Below are 16,864 nucleotides of genomic sequence, written 5' to 3'. Positions count from 1 at the left end.
AGCCTTTAATATCTATTTTTAGTTTAGTGGGAATATGAAGTTTCAACTTTTAATACTTTAGCTTATTGTATTTTCTATAACATACATGTATTGCTTCTTTAATAAAAAAACAACACTTAAGCCCTAACCGATTTTGCTCAGTGGATAGAGCGTCGGCCTGCAGACTGAAGGGTCCCAGGTTCGATTCCAGTCAAGGGCATGTACCTTGGTTGCAGGCACCTCCCCAGTAGGGAGTGTGCAGGAAGCAGCTGAGTCGGTTTCTCTCTCATCGATGTTTCTAACTCTCTCTCCCTCTCCCTTCCTCTCTGTAAAAAATCAATGAAATATATTTTTTTAAAAAACAAAAAACACAAGTATTTTTTTCAAAGGAAGTAATGACTCATGAAACTATGTTCTCGCTGATGGATAAATTAAGAAGATAAATTAAAAAGACTAACAACTGATCACTGGATCTAGCTACATGGAAGTCACTGGTGTCCTTGACAAGATCCATTTTGGTAAAGTAGGGGGAACACAACCTGACTGGAATAGTTTGGCGGTTCCTCAAAATGTCAAACAAAAAGTTAGGATATGATCTAGCAATTACACTCTTAGATACCCGAGATAATTGAAAATGTATGTCCACATAAAAACTTCTACCCAAACTTTCATAGCAACGTAACATCCTAGTAGCTAAAAGTGTAAACAATCCAAATATTCATAAATAAGTAAACAAAGTGTGGTATATATCCATACAATGAAATATTATTAAGCAATTTAAAAAATTAAGTACTGCTCTAGCTGGGTGGCCCGATTGGCTGGAGTGACATTCTGTACACCAAAAGGTTGCAGGTTCGATTCTCAGTCAGGGCACATAACTAGATTGTGGGTTCAATCCCCAGTCGGGGCATGTACAGGACGCAATCAATGTTTATCTTTCACATCGATGTTTCTCTCTCTCATCCTCTCTCTAAAATCAGTACATATATCCTTGGGTGAGGGTTTTTTTTTTAATCTAAATACATAATTTTAAAAATTAAGTATTAAAGCATGCTAAAGAATGGACGAACCTTGACATTAGCTAAGAGAGAGAAATAAACTAGTCACTAAATAAAATATTTTGAATGATTCATTCCATGCTTATGAAATGTCCACAACAGGCAAATCTATAGAGATAAGAAAGTGTATTCATTGTTGCTAAGGCTGGAGGAAGGAGGTTCTGGGGAGTGATTGCTAATTCTTATGAGGTTTAGCTAAAGAATGGACGAACCTTGACATTAGCTAAGAGAGAGAAATAAACTAGTCACTAAATAAAATATTTTGAATGATTCATTCCATGCTTATGAAATGTCCACAACAGGCAAATCTATAGAGATAAGAAAGTGTATTCATTGTTGCTAAGGCTGGAGGAAGGAGGTTCTGGGGAGTGATTGCTAATTCTTATGAGCATTGTGGGGGGTGGCAGTGATGAAAATATTCTAAAATTAGATGTCTATGTTGCAAACTGTGAATATAGTAAAAGCCACTGAAGCATATACTTTAAAAGAGTGAATTTTATGATACACAAATTATCCCAATAAAACTGTTACAAAAAACAAAAGGCAGGAGAATCTAGTTGATCACTTTGTATTTGTTCTGATCTACCACCAAAATATAACAGCCATTTGTGAAGAACCTGAGAACTGAACTCACAACCTAGTTATGTGCCCTGACTGAGAATATTAGAAAATATTAAATGAATTATAATTATATCTTGAATAGTTCCTGACTAATATATCAGTATTTTCTGTTTTCTATTTTGTCAATGTACAGGTTTTTATTTGACCTTACTTCTAGGGATTTGTTAATCATTTTTTTAAATAACCTTTTCTTCCTTCTCCCCTATCCCTCCCACCTTTCCAAACTCTCCAAAACAAAGATAACCAGATAGAAAATTGTTTGACTCTTTTAAGAAAAACCACATTTTACATTTTTAAAAAGTATTCAATGTGGCCATTGTTCACATTTACTTTTCACACAGTCCAAGTTACATATTTCGAAAAAGCAGCATTTGCCTAGAAATAGTAACATATCATGTTAAGCAAACAATACATTATATAGCCTGAATTCTAAAACTCATTTTAGATTATATGAAACTATTTTTGTAAAAGATACAAAACAGGTATCCCTCAGTCTTAAAAAAAATGTTTGAATTTTTAAATAATGCTGCTATATTTTTTTCATGATATTAAACAAATTTACAGTGGTGAGCAGAAGGTATCATCATTTCATGGGCAAAGAGACTAAGTGAGTATATATACAAGCCCAGTGGCAAAACTAAGTAAGTTTGGACTGATTTCCTCTCTTGGTTTGTATAATTTCAATAGTATTCCTGAGCAATTTAGCTAAAGATACAAACAATAATAAAAATCCTGCACAAATATTCAAACTTGGGGGATTCTAGTTAAAAATAATGAAACAAAAACATTACGCAAATTTTCCTTCCAAAAAAAGGATAAAAAAAGATTTAGATAGCCCATGTACATTATTGAAGTTATATGTGAATCAACCTTTTCTGCATTCCTTAAATAAAATTTTATAATCAACTGATGAAAAACCAAACTTCATATTCAATGACACTTTCAGAATGCATCTATAGTTAACTTAATGCAAAAACATCTGGTAAAAACAGAGCTAATTCACTGAAGTCTTTAAGTATGGCAACATTTTATTATTTTTGGTGCATCTTCTTACGCATTTCTTCAAGGGCTGCTTCTTTCTCTCTCAGCATTTGTTTAAGTCTTCGTATTTTTTCATCTCGAATGGTTTCTTCTAACTCTGGTGGTGTCATGGGAAAAATATCTTCAGTATAATTTCTGGTAAAGGAATGACTTTGTCCAAAATCTGCATTTGAACTCAAAGCGACTTTCTCCTGATTTTCACGGGTACAGTGTTCTACCTCAGTTCTTTCTTCTCTGGTTTTATTGCAGCTTGTAACAATGTTATGGTGTGATACATCTGAAGTTGGTAAAATACAGCTAATTCCTCCATTTAAAGCTGTGTTATAAGCACTCTCGGTTTTTCTCTTCTTTGCGTGATCCATCTTCTTAACGGTTTTTGCTTTTCTTTTCTTATCAAAACCCTGTTGCAATGTTGAGTACAATTCCAATGGAAAAGCAAATTATTAGTGCCATGTATAGAGTGTGTGCTCTGAAATTTAACAAGTTTAAAGATACAAATATACAGCAATTAAATTCAACTCAACAAAATATATTGAGAACAACTACCGCAAGAGATTAATATTTATGGTACCAACCAGCAATATCGTAATGATTTTCATTGAGAATAAATTGCTGAATTCACATTTTCCTGCTTATGTTAAGTATTAGAATCTATACTGATCTACCACCAAAATTTAACAGCCATTTGTGAAGAACCTGAGAATTGATTTACTTTTTTTTTTCCATTTGCATGGTAGGCACATATTAAAGATTTTCATTGGAAAACATAGACTGATCTCTGATCTTATAAGTAGAATGACAGTAGACAAAGTTACAGGGATGCTTCTTTTCATCATTATTGACCATGTAGATTTCTTAAGATGTTAGTAGTAAGAGTAATGTTGCAATAAACATCTGCATGCTTATATTTTTCCCTACACTTGAATTATTTATTTTAGATAGGGTCTTCAAAGTAGTATAATTAAAAAGCTATGGCCATTTTCTTATAATTTTATGATGAAAAAATAAACAGTAGGTGAATAAAAACACTTGAAACACCACCATTAACTAACCATGGATGCATTTTTACCTATGCATATATAGTTCTTTTTAACACCATTTTGGTATAATACATATATATGCAAAGTTGGTAACTAATTTATATTAAGACATAAAAAAATTAATACACTCATGTCTCTTTGGAGTACCTACAAAGAATACTTTAAAATCTATTACCTGTTTTCTCTCTTCCTCCTTCACTGTAAACTTTGTCTCATTGTCACTCTTCACCAAACTCTTAAAGGAATCAAAATCTCCAGCACCCAAATGGTCAGGAATCCGAGTAAGTCTTATTCTCAAATCTTTAGTAAGACCAAATAGCTTTTTAAATTCAGCATCAGTCTTCAGATACGCCTTATTGCTTCTTCCTTGAGAATTGTTGTCATTTCTTTCTTGAGCACCTTTTTGTAATGTTGATGCCATCTCATTCTGGATCTGAAATTAGGAAAAGAAAACACACAAACAATACTACCCATTACTTAAGCTATTTTATCAGACTGGTAACTAAATGATTTCCTCATCTTACTTCAAGCATGCTTTAAAGTCCTAAATGGTTGGTTTGCATTACCCTTGCCTTACCACCATACTCGAAAAACTGAACTGAGTCAAATAAATAAGAAATGTTTCCACGCAATTTCTTATTTATTTCACTTTCTTGCACTAGAAAGGTTACAGTTACTCAATTCTCAAACAACTGAAATGAGAACACACACTAATGACAAGTTAAAAATAATCTAAGTGACATTAATTAGAAATTGTAGTCGTCTGAAAAAGTCTTATGCCTTTAACCAATCTTATAGTCAAATCAGAATTTACTTCCTTATATCTCTGGAGTTCAATAAATTCTGTACTGGAAGAAAAGAAACACTGACATTAAATAGACCTCTAAGTAAGAAAAAGGTGGGTACAAATATTTAGTGAGCACAGAAACACATATCTTAAGTAGAACAGAAAGATTCCTATGTGGACATGTTGGATAATTGGATGCAGAGGCAGAAAGTAGGGCTAAAAAAAGGGGGGAAATTTATCTACTAAAAAAATAATTCAATCAAAGATGTTGATAAATCCTATTTCCACAAATGACTTAAAAGGTACTGTATGGCCCTGTCCTACCCCTTCCACCATCTACCTTTAAAAAAATTGACATATATACCACCACAAAACAAACCCCCTAGCTCTTCTATATGCATAATATTGATCTCTTCATTACTAAAAAGTAGGCTATTAAATATATATGTATACATGTACATGTATGCATGTGTACAAATGTATGCATGCATGCACACATAATTTTACTCAGCTTTTAATTCACATTATCCTTTCCCAACTCTTCTAAACCCTGTTGCTCTGTGATCTTGTTGGACTTTGTTTTAAAGATTTGGCATGCCAAATGACAAGACAAAGATACAGCTTGGTCTCTCTCAATTATATTCCTCCTCAAACATTTCCTTCAGATAAAAGCTTTGACTTAGCATTCACATGTGTATGGTGTGTGTGATGGAGGATGGGAGAAGAGGGGAGAAAGGTATGCCAGATAACTTTGAGAATTAAAAAAGAACACTTTTCTATACAGATAAAAAGAACACCCTGACATGGGAAAATTACCTTTGGTTCTTGGTCTCTGAAAACACACTGTTGTGAAGTAATACTTGTTGCATCAATAGAGGAACTTATTTTCTCTATGCTCTGGATGATATTTTCTTTTGGGGGGGCATTTTGTCCTGTACTAGATCCATTTGGAAAGTCTGCCTTTAGGAATAAAGTCTTACTCTGTTTTAAGTAGTTAATGGGTGGGTTCAGATTATTTGGGTGTAGGATAGAAAGAGATGGTGTCTCCACTTTTTTATTCTTCTCTGCCCTTAGATTGGCCATGGAAGCAAGCTGGGTGTTTGAAAATGATTTTGTCTCCATCTGGGAAGATTTATTTTTTGCCAAAACAAAGTTTACAACCTCTCTGGATAGTTCTGTTACTGGACTTGGGCTCACTATCTGTGATATATCTTTTCTTGGTGGAATATCAGGAGAAACAGAATTCTGTTGATCAATTTGTGATGACAAAACATCTGTCCCCTTTTTAGCCAACAGATAGATTTTCCCATTACACATAACCAACGCATTATCTTTAATAGGCATACTTTTGGATTGTGCCCCACTAGGACTGCTGGTACTCAATGGTGGCATCTTTATAGTATTACCTCCCACACTTTTCTTTTCTACAAAACTTTTTAAAATCTGTGAAGCCACATTATTTGAAGACTTAACAGGAACAAGAGATGGAGTACAAGGTTGTCGATTTTCTTGAAAAATCCATTTCACTGGAGCAGCTTGAGAATGCTGACCACCTTTTAATTGTGTCTCTTTTGCAACATTCATTGGAATTTGTGTGGCATTTAGTATCACTGGCTTTGCTATTTCTGTAACAGGTTTTGGATAAATGTGTTGAAAGTTCTTGGTAGCTACATTTTTCACTGTTTTTACAGGAGATACATAAATAACAGAAGGTATTTGGGAGGCCTCAACTGTTCCTGAGGTGCTTGTGGTTGCAGTTGCAAGTATCTTTTGCTGAATTGAAGGAGGCAATGATGTCGCTGGTACAGATTTCACTTCAGCATGGGCTGGAATCTGTAAATGATGCCCAGAAGGCAAAACTGGAGGTTTCAAAGTCATTGGTAGGCTCTGAGTATTTACTAAAATATAAGATGAATCATTTTGTGTTGAGGAGGAAGAAACAGGCAATGTTTGCATGGTGAGTCCATCAATTTTTACACCATGACTCTGAACTTTAGAAACTGATGAGGTAAAAGTTTCAGTTCCCACAGTAGTAACTCTAACTTTTTCTGCTGTATCTACTGTTCTTGTAAATAAATAGTTTGAAGAACTGGCTGGCTGAAAAATGGGCAATTGAGTTGTTGTTGAACTTGTGGAAGAGCTGGAAATCTGAGTCTGAAAAGTAACTTGAACTGGGCTTCCTGTATTCCCTTTCAAAGCATCAGACACAACTGAAGATTGAACTAGTGGTATAAGATTTCCAGAGAAATTAGGAATTGGAAGTAATTGCAGAAGATTTTTTCCATCCGAGCCAATCGTCTGAACTACTTGGTACATGCAGCCTGAAACACTTAAAAGAACATGAGTAAATAAATACAACATACTACAATGACACATACATTTTATTTAAAACCAAATTATTTTCAAATATTTAAAAATATTTATATATAAAATATAATAAAGTATATCATTTGTCACTTGGATTTTTCAAAGTGAAATATTACAAAGTAAAAGTTTTGAAGAAAAAAATAGTCAAAGAAATGATCATAACCTTTAGATTTCACATGATTAGACAATACATATAAGATAGGAACATTTACCCTAAAACTGTGTTTCCTACTGTTTTATCCTATATAAAATTATGTCTACTAGAATATGCGCCTCTTAAACTATTAGCATCCCTCCTCCTTTTCCTTGAATTCTTTCCTCTTGACCGCCTCCTTTACTTTTATTGACTAGAATTCTCATTTCACTTCCATTTATGCTTATTCTATTTCCCTCACTCTTCCCAACCCAATCTGTTGTGTTCTTCCCACTGACAATGACTTCCAAGTTCGACTGTTAGCCGTTTTTCTTATGCTAAGGCATCTCTTATGGTAATACCTTGGTGTGCCACATTTTCAGAGACTAAGCTGAGTTACTCTTGTGGGAACCATTTTCTTCTTTGATTTATTGTCTCAGCACATCTGAAGTTTGGTGCTAAACAGTCCTTGGTATGGCAATTACTCATATTAGTTCCGACTGCCTACCAATTCATATATAACTGCAATGTCATTTTAGCTCAATGGTTTTCAATGAACATGGAACACATTTCAAAGTAACTTTTTACAAATTTTTTATTTACTTATTTTAGTAATATTTTTTCATCTAACCAATTTTGATCGGATATTTATGAGCTATTTTTTAGTACAGATTATAAGATTTTTTTAAAATCCCATATCAATCACTGTATAATCAATTATTTGTAAATTTCTTGAATGCAGGCACCTCAACCTATTTATACCTAAAACTACCTTTCAGTTCCTGAAAATACCAAGACCTCATGGAACTCAAGGCCATCACACATACTGTTTCTCTACCTAGGTACTCCTCTCCCACCCACATTAACTCAAGTCTCAGCATAAATGATACTTCCCAAGTATCTGCTCACCTTAATTACCCTTCCCCTCCTTTATAGTCTAAAATACTACACCTGCTGATTTCCTTCATGGTACATATCACAAGTTGTCATCAAGTTTTAATTAATCTCATGCTCAATTCTAGCAACATGAGTACAGAGTCCATGTCCTATAAAACCAGTGTGCCCTTATATGACTAGGATCAAATAAAGAAAAAAATGTAAGGGCAAAGGAGTTCTCAAAAGTGTAAAGCTGTGTATTACTGCATATACTAGTATGTGTTTTTAAACCTCAGGTATTAATAAAAAGCAAAGCCAAAAATTCTATGCATCCTAGAAAGCACTGGAACTCAGTTTTACCTTTCTCTAACCCAAAATAACATTAACGGCAGCTTACAAATATTTAAAACAGATTTCTGGTTACTTGATATCGCTTCAATAGGTTATATTTACTTTTAGTAAGTGAAAAGTTAATCTCTAAAGAGAAGCACAAACATAAAGTATAAATTCTTGCATTCAGGGCTTGAAGAGGAAAACCAACCTCATCACCTTCCCACCCCCAAAAGTACATATAAACTGGATCAGAACTTAATGTCTGCTATGGTTCAGGCACCAGCCTCAGTTATAGGGAAAGAGTCAATAAAGTAGCCTCTGGACCTCCCTGATTTTATATAGTCCACAAGCTAAGAATGGTTTTTAAATTATAAATGATTTCTTTTAAAAACTCACAATATTTTTGTGATGTGAACATTTTATGAGATTCAAATTTCAGTGCCTGTAAAGTTTTATTAGTACGCAGATGCACTCATTTTTTTCCATGTCCTGTATGTATATGGCTGCATTCCTGCTGCAACAATAGAATAGAGTGTGCAGGAGGTAGCCAATCAATGATTCTTTCCCATCATGGATGTTTCTATCTCTCTCTCCCTCTCCCTTCCTCTCTGAAATCAATAAAAATATATTTTTTAAAAAAGTTTCTGTTTTCTTAAAGAACATATTCTGCTAGCTAAAGTCAGAACTAAAACTAGAATCTGATTCTGCATCCCATGCTCTAGTTTGGTCACTTAAAAAGAAAAATCAACAGGCTAATTATCTTAAACCAGCTGGGTTTGAACTGGGAAAATAATACAGTTTACGGCTTTAAAAGAGAAAACAGGAATAATCTTAGAAAGATTATGGGCTTCTAACCTTGGCTCTTCCAATTACTAGTTGATTGGTAAATTTACTTAACCTCTTTGAATCTCTGTCTCATCATCTGTAAAATGGAAAAAATGGGTTTGCTATGAAAAGTAAATGAAGGAACTGGCTGGGATTATAAGCACCCAATATATGCTAGTTATCATCCTCCATTAAAATATATAATTGGTGCCCAAGAATAAGCAAATGAATCAGATAGTTTTGAAAATGTGAGAAATTTAATAAAAAGGTATGAGAACTTTAATAAAAGGTATACTAAACATATTTACAATATTATGTATCTGACATTTTTATAATTCTAATACTGATGTGAAGCATTTACATATTAGAAATGGAATGATAATAATTTTGCAGGCTAATGAACATTTTGCAAAATATATTTTTTCAACTGTTAGGAGACCTTTTTGCATCTTACTATCTATGATTTAACTTTAATATACATATATAATATACATAAATACATAATGTAATAACATATATGATTATATGTATACATACATATATACATATATATATTAGAATCTATTATAAATAGCCCAGCAAGGTGGGTATTGCTGTTCCTATTTATAGTTGAAAAAAATAGAGGTTTAATAATATTAAGTAATTTATTCAGAAATACATGCTCTCTTGGGAAACTCCATCCATTTTTTGTTTACTTTAGCATAATCCCAACATAACAGGGCTCAAAAATTCAACTGTATTAAATTGTTTTAAATTGAGAAATTAATGAAAAATTAACTGCTCCAGATATCCTGCAATGGTATGTCTGTCTGTCTACCTGTCTCTCTCTCTCTCACACACACACACAATCACAAAAGAAAACATAATAATACCTACACTGTATAAAACAAAATACACACTGAACTCACAATGGAGCATTATCTAACCAAAGAAAGCCACCTGCTAAGGACACTCATTTTAACTTCCCATTTAAGAACAAAGGGTTAAGGGCGGATAGAAGCCAATTGACAATCACATGACATCCTAATTCCTATTATTATAGGATGCATTATCATAGGCTTTTATTATAATACCTCTAAGCTGATGATTCACATCTTTATTTTCAGCTCTGAGCCTGAGTTTCAGATTCAAATATCTCTCAGATGGCTTTCCTGGTGTGTTCATCTCAATTTACCAATATCTACCCAGAAAACTGGCATCATAATTGATGGTCTTTTCTTCGTGTCAATTCACTGACAAGGTCTGACTATTTTCCCTTCTATATTCTTTGAATCCAACCCTTACTTTACATCAGGCAATTCAAGCCCAAGCATCTCTGAAAGGACAACTAATATAGAATCTCTAGATGCCTGATCCCTCGCCCCCAAATCCATACTAACATTGTTTATCTAAAATGTACAGGTGACCATGACAGTCCTTTTCTTAAATCCTCTAATCTCCAAGAGATAGTCTATTCTCTTCAGCAGGGCAAACAGAATCAAACAATAAATGCCAATTGTTAGTAATAAGACATACTGGTACTTTATTTTACCAATTCTCTCTGCCTAGACATAGCCTGCATTCTTTTAATTTGTTGAACCTCACCCGAGGATATTTTTTTCCCCATTGATTTTTTTTTAGAGAGGGAGGGAGGAAAGGAGGGAGGGAGGGAGAAGGGAAGAGAGACAGATAAAAACATCAATGTGAGAGAGTCACATCCATGGGTTGCCTCCCACACACACCCCAATCGAACCTGCATCCCAGGTACAATGCACTTGATGAGGAATGGAATCCCAGACTCACAGCCTTTCAATGTGCAGCCAAAGCTATAACCACTGAACACACTTGCCAGGGCACCTGCATTCATCTTTAATTTAATAGCTGATACTTACATTCCCCAACTCAACTGCTCCAGAAACCTTTCCTACAATTCCTATTCTCTATGCCCTCACAATATTCTGTGCACAACACTTAAAAAATGTAACACATTATCTCCCTTCTAGACTGTAAAGTTTTTCACAATCATGGCCCATATCCTATTTTTTAGTTGGTCTCTCCATTTTGCACAGTCTATCAGAGTAGGCACTCATTGAATGCTACCAGATGTTTGAACTATACTGAGAGTAAGTATTGAAGTAGGATATAAACCTAGGTCTTGATAACTCCACAGCTTACTTTCTTTCCACTATACTTTTCTGACTCCTGATTTGCTCTTTGTTAATAAAGCCTAAGTCAAAATAAACTTAATACCTACTATCACAAATATCTTCCAGATTTTTCCATTGTATACAATTAAATGTGAGTTTTACATTTTAAGCACTGATGAATTAGAAATATTTTAAACAATAAACTTTTTGTATCACATTAGTAAAAACATTATAAAAGGAAAGCAGCAACTCAAGAAAATTCACGTAACTATAGAAAAAAATCATAGCAATTTAAAGTTTACGAAAAAAATAAGTGATTTAGTACCATAAAAAATATTATCAGAAAAACAAAAACACTAAGTTCCCAATAAAGAACTAACATTAATCAAATGTCTTACAAAATTCTATTTGGAATGCAGATTGTTACAAAACAGAATAGAAACTAATATGCAACCAATAACCAAAGGGAATGGTTTGAGGAAAAAATGCATTTGAAGATGATGAAAGAATGCATAAATCAATGAGTTAATGAACGCCAAATGATTTATGAATGTAATAAAAACGTGATTCAATCGGTAATGTGTTATAAAATGCCAAAAATAGATAGCCAACAGGTTAGAAACAGGATTAAAAAGTTAAAGTACACAAAAAATGCAAAGTTCTTACTCTATCTTATTTCTGATATTAAAAACAAATGCAATCCTGAAACAAACTGAGTTAAGTTAGGTTAAGTCAGATGTCATCAATATTCAGATACTAAAACAAGGTAGAAGACAGTTATTAAAAAATAATCCTACTTCTGCATATCCATACAGAGCACTGCCTCTGCCACTCTATCCAACTTTCACCAAAAATAACCCAATAAGCAACATACATATACAAAAGCTGACTCTTCTGATGATTTGAAATACAATGCAATAGTTATCTCTTGGCAGTTCTTCAAAATTATATTGTTTCAGCTCACCCCGTTTAGTGGCGGTCTCATTTTAGAATATTACGCATGTCTTTTAAAAGTCTTTATTACAATTTAGGTTTTGAATCTACTTATAATGAAAGGAAACCTACTTCGTGGGCCAGAATTTGTACAAAAGTTATATTCTTATAACATTTTAACAGTGCTTTTCTATTTTTCCGGTTTTACGTATATTCACTTTTAATCCTTAACCTATCTCTAGGTGGTCATATTTAAATAATGAAAACTGAGGTGCTTAGCCTCATGAAGCTAGCATTACACCTAGGCAGTTTGACTTTCTTCATAAATCCTCTTCCATGAATTTTACATCTTAACTTCCATGCTTCCTTCTTCACATTTTCCTTCTGCAGAGACCCATTAACTTTTTCTCACCACTCATTCATTATACGTCCACTAACCATGGCGTGAACAACTTCAAATATTCTACCGGAGCTAACAGTTTTGTTTCCGTTTCATTTGTCGATTAACAGAAGCTTCAAAAAAACAAAAACAAAAAAAAACACCCTACTGAGTCAGGAATAAACAATTTTCTAAATTTACGAACAAGTATGTCTTTAATACTGGAATCTCCCTATATCAAATATAGTTTTTACACAGACATCCAGTTAGAGATGGCATTCGCACTACCCCTGCTTCAAATACGCTCTTCCAAAAGATTGATTTTACAGGAGCATTTCCAGGTTTTCCTTTTTTTCTTTCTCTCCAAATAAAGCTGTTATTTGAAAATTTAAAATATTCGATTCCCTTATTCTAGAAAAAATTTGCGGTTCTGAATTTATATACTCTTATCAATGACACAAATATATCCTCTCCTCACTCTTAAAATTATGGCTATTTTCACTGAAGGTCCAGCGCCACCTGGGTTGCACTTGCTAATCCGCGCAGATCGCTGCTTTTTTTTTTTCTTTTTTTTTTTTTTTCTCCTGCGTGTGCGCGAGAACCTTCCAGAAGGGTTTGGTCACACAGGAGCGTCGGCCATGTTGGTTTTCCTCTCCCGTGGAGCTCTATTCTTTCCGCCTATGAAATCGGAGAAGCCGGCCGGGGCGGAAGCTGCCTGCGAGAGGCTCTGAGGAGGATTTAGGTTCCGAGAAGGACGCGCTCTAAGGGCTCTGACCGCCAGGGAGCCGGCGCGTCGGGAGCTGCTCCCCCTGCGGGGCGCGCCCCTCGGAGCCGCGGTGACAGGAAACGACGGCCGACTCGACATCCTGCTAAGAGACGGGCGCGGGGCGGGCGTGTCCCGGGAGACTGGCAACCTGTACTTACCAGGGCGAGGCGCTGCCTGACTTTTCCTCGGCGGCTTTCAAGAAGACTCCCTGTAGGTTATTGGACATTTTAGAGGGGAGGGAGGGACCAGCGCATCCAAGAGAGTGGGCAGTGTGGGGCCTGGGTCCTCCCAGGGGCGAGAATCAGAGCGACAAAATGCGGGGCGGCAGTTGCCCCGGAGCAACTCTGAAGGGGTTCGAAGCTGAGAGGACGACAACGGCGAATTCTCCACAGGGCGTAGCTCCGAGCCTCGGAGGGAGGCGGCGCGGCCACCGGAAACAGGAAGAATGGACGCCGAGGACAGCGACGGCCGAGCCCCAAGCTCAGAGAGAACCAGCCCGAGTCCCCGCCCCCCAAAGCTTACCGCTTCGCTCCGGAGCCTCTCGGAGTCGGCGCAGGAGGTGTGGCCTGAATAGCACCGCCCCCAGCAGTGCCGGGTCGCCGCGAAGACCGAAGCCGCCAGCCGTGGTACAGATCGGCCAGCGTCTCCCGGATCGTCATATCCGGTCGCCAAAGCGATTGGCTGGCTGAAGCCCCGCCTTTATAACGCGATCCAATCGCAAGTGACGTTTGGTATCTCTTCTTCCGGATCAAGGAACGAGTCACCAAAGAAATTTCTCCAGTTACCTACGCAAATAAAATGTTTCCGGGGTCAATTGTAAATTTTCTGCCTTGGTGTTCGCCGCTAGTGTAACTTTTCCTCGCCGGCCAGACATCGGAGGGCTCTGGGAATCCGCCCGCGCTGGCGGCGTGAGGACATTGTAGCCGCATGACTGCAGCCAGCGCCGTGTTACTGCTACTTTCGGAGCATTGATCAGTTATTTCCTCTGTCCTGAAGCTTTGCGTCTAGACTTAACCTCTTTGTGCACGCTCATGCCTTGGTCAGAATTATTTGTCATATAGTTAATTCATTCTCTGAAACTTTCATTCCCCATATAGTTGGGGTTTTTTTGTTTTGTGTTGTGGGTTTTTTGCATCTTTATTTGGATCTCCATAGAAAAGCTTTTCAGAAGTCTCTCGATTCCTGTCATTTGATCACATATCCAAGAAAGACTCATTCCTTGGTTTAAGGGGTAGACCGTGTGCTTCAGCTGGGGCTGGAAGGAGGGTGTGGGAGAGTGGTTTAAAGACCCAGTTTTATTAGGTGCAGACTGTACCTATATAAACTGACTCACTATTTAAATTCAGGAGACTGACAGAAGGCAGCCAATTTTAAAGTTTATGTCGATCTTTTAAACATATTGGCTACTCATTACCGTAACTCCTTAGCGAGCTAATACTGATTAGAGAACTTTGTGTCCTGATACATTAGCACGTTAAGCGCCAAGCCTGTTTGTCTTCCTTTCCATTCAGCCCTCAATATCCAATTTCACCGATATGCTGGCGGCTGGAGGCTGCAGGGGTCCAAACGGAAAGTACAGTATCAGTCACCGGTGACTGACATGGCGCTTACCCTGTTAACAGAAAGCACACCCTAGCCCGTTTGTCTCAGTGGATAGAGCATCTGCTGCTGGCAGACGGAAGGGTCCCGGGTTCGATGCCGATCAAGGGCAGATAGGTTGGTTGCAGGCCTGATCCCCAACCCTGGTGGGGGTGTGCGGAAGGCAACCAGTCGATGTGCCTCTCTCACTTGATGTTTCTCTCTCTCCCTGCCTTCCACTCTCTAAAAATCAATGGAAAAATATCCTGCCCTAGCCAGTGTGGCTCAGTGGATAGAGCGTTGGCCTGTGGACTGAAGGGTCCCAGGTTCAATTCTAGTCAAGGGCATGTGCCGGCTCCATCCCCAGTGATGTTTCTGTCACTCTCTTCCTCTCTAAAATCAATAAAATATATCTATATGATGAAAAATATCCTTGGGTGAGGATTAACAACAACAACAAAAACATACCAGAAAGTAATACTTTCTAACTAGTCTTCACTCCTTGTTACCCTTTTCGGTCCAACATGGAGGCTGACTCGACAGACCAGGTGCTAGGAGCAGGTCCAACGTAGAGGCTGAGGTCGACACCGCAAACCGGTTCAACATTCAATCCCGTCAATTAATTTGGACCAGACTGTTTGAACTCCAAAAATAAAATTGGATTAAAGGTTAATATCAATGATATAGAATCCTGTGTGTGTAACTGGCATTTATCTATCAAATAGCTCCTGTACTAAAGAGAGAGTGGGTGGTGAGCCCTAATACTCTCTTGGTTCTGATCATGCTCTTATCTGTGAAAGCAAAATTAAAAGTTAACCCATTTTTGCTTGTTCCATTCATCTTACCATTTATTTCTTTTTAAAAAGAATGTTTTTATTGATTTTTTTTAGAGAGAGAGAAAGGAAGGGGAACAGAGATAGAAACATCGATGAGAACAAAACCTCATCAATCAACTACCTCTTGCATGCCCCCTACTGGGGATTGAGCCCAAAACTCGGGAATGGAAGCAGCCACCTCTGGATTCATGGGTGGATGCTCAACCACTGAGCCACACCAGCCAGGCTTACCATTTATTTCTTACCTTTTGCAGTTTGGCTTCTCATGTCCCTCATCACTTCCTATAAATCAAACTCACTGTCACAGATTGGGTTCTCTGGGAAACAAACTCTTGCAATGGACTTTAGTATGCAGGAAGTTTATTAGGGATCAGAATCTGTGGAAGGAAAGGAGAGGAGGCAAAAATGGGCAGAGGGATAAGTTAGGTCGTGATGCCCAGTTTTAACAATGCCATAGCTCCGTGGTCGGCAAACCACGGCTCGGGAGCTACATGGGGCTCTTTGGCCTCTTCAGTGTAGCTCTTCCACAAAATACCACGTGCGGGCGCACACATACAGTGCAATTGAAACTTCATGGCCCATGCGCAGAAGTCGGTATTTTGTGGAAGAGCCAGTATTTTGTGGAAGAGCCACACTGAAGGGGCCAAAGAGCCACATGTGGCTCGTGAGCCGCGGTTTGCCGAGCCGCAGTTTACCGACCACTGCGTAGCCTAACCCACATTTCTAAAACTGGAGTAAACTTTCTTTTTTTTTATTTCTTTTTTTGAGAGAGAGGAAGGGAAAGACAGAAATATTGATGTGAGAAACATCAATCAGTTATCTTCCTAGAATGCATCCTGACCCAGGGATCAAACCCACAACCTAGGTATGTGCCCTGACCAGGACCAAACCCGCCAGCTTTTGGTGTATGGGATGATGCTCCAACCAACTAAGCCTGAAGTAAACTTTCAAAGTTTTTCCCAGTGGGGATTCGGGTTTTTCCAGGGAAGGTTGTAGGAGCTTAGGCACTGAGCATCTCTTTAACCAAGGCAACTACTCAAGGAGGCTGATAACTGAGGCAAGTCTGCTGGCAGCACTCCAGCAAATGGTGGAATAAGACCTTCATTCCTAAAGGGAGGTCAGGGAGATGCATCACAGCATCCACTGTACTCATTAAGTCACTCATTCCAGCGGTTGCAATTAATGT

The 16,864-nt window shown here is 37.3% G+C and overlaps 1 protein-coding gene across 5 annotated transcripts; it reads right to left on the bottom strand.

Annotated features, from left to right (window-relative positions):
* Positions 1 to 1,911: 1,911 nt before the first annotated feature.
* Positions 1,912 to 14,513, bottom strand: LRIF1 (ligand dependent nuclear receptor interacting factor 1). 5 transcript variants are annotated; one of them, XM_014534605.1, is made up of 4 exons: positions 13,787 to 14,513; positions 5,343 to 6,855; positions 3,915 to 4,172; positions 1,912 to 3,100 (listed from the first exon to the last, which is right to left on the bottom strand). In XM_014534605.1, the coding sequence occupies exons 1-4, from the start codon at positions 13,921 to 13,923 to the stop codon at positions 2,690 to 2,692; spliced, it is 2,319 nt and encodes a 772-aa protein (XP_014390091.1). In that variant the 5' UTR covers positions 13,924 to 14,513; the 3' UTR covers positions 1,912 to 2,689. The 5 variants fall into 5 exon arrangements, with proteins under 5 accessions (XP_014390091.1, XP_005860094.1, XP_005860095.1 ...); XM_005860032.2 differs by having other exon boundaries at positions 13,423 to 13,873; XM_005860033.2 differs by lacking the exon at positions 13,787 to 14,513 and adding an exon at positions 13,423 to 13,488 and having other exon boundaries at positions 5,343 to 6,847.
* Between the last annotated feature and the right edge of the window lie 2,351 nt (positions 14,514 to 16,864).

This window comes from Myotis brandtii, unplaced genomic scaffold (genome assembly GCF_000412655.1).
Source record: "Myotis brandtii unplaced genomic scaffold, ASM41265v1 scaffold131, whole genome shotgun sequence".
Taxonomy (NCBI): Eukaryota; Metazoa; Chordata; class Mammalia; order Chiroptera; family Vespertilionidae; genus Myotis; species Myotis brandtii.
The sequence above is the reverse complement of the archived record's forward strand: the minus strand, read 5'-3'. Positions and strand labels throughout refer to the sequence as shown.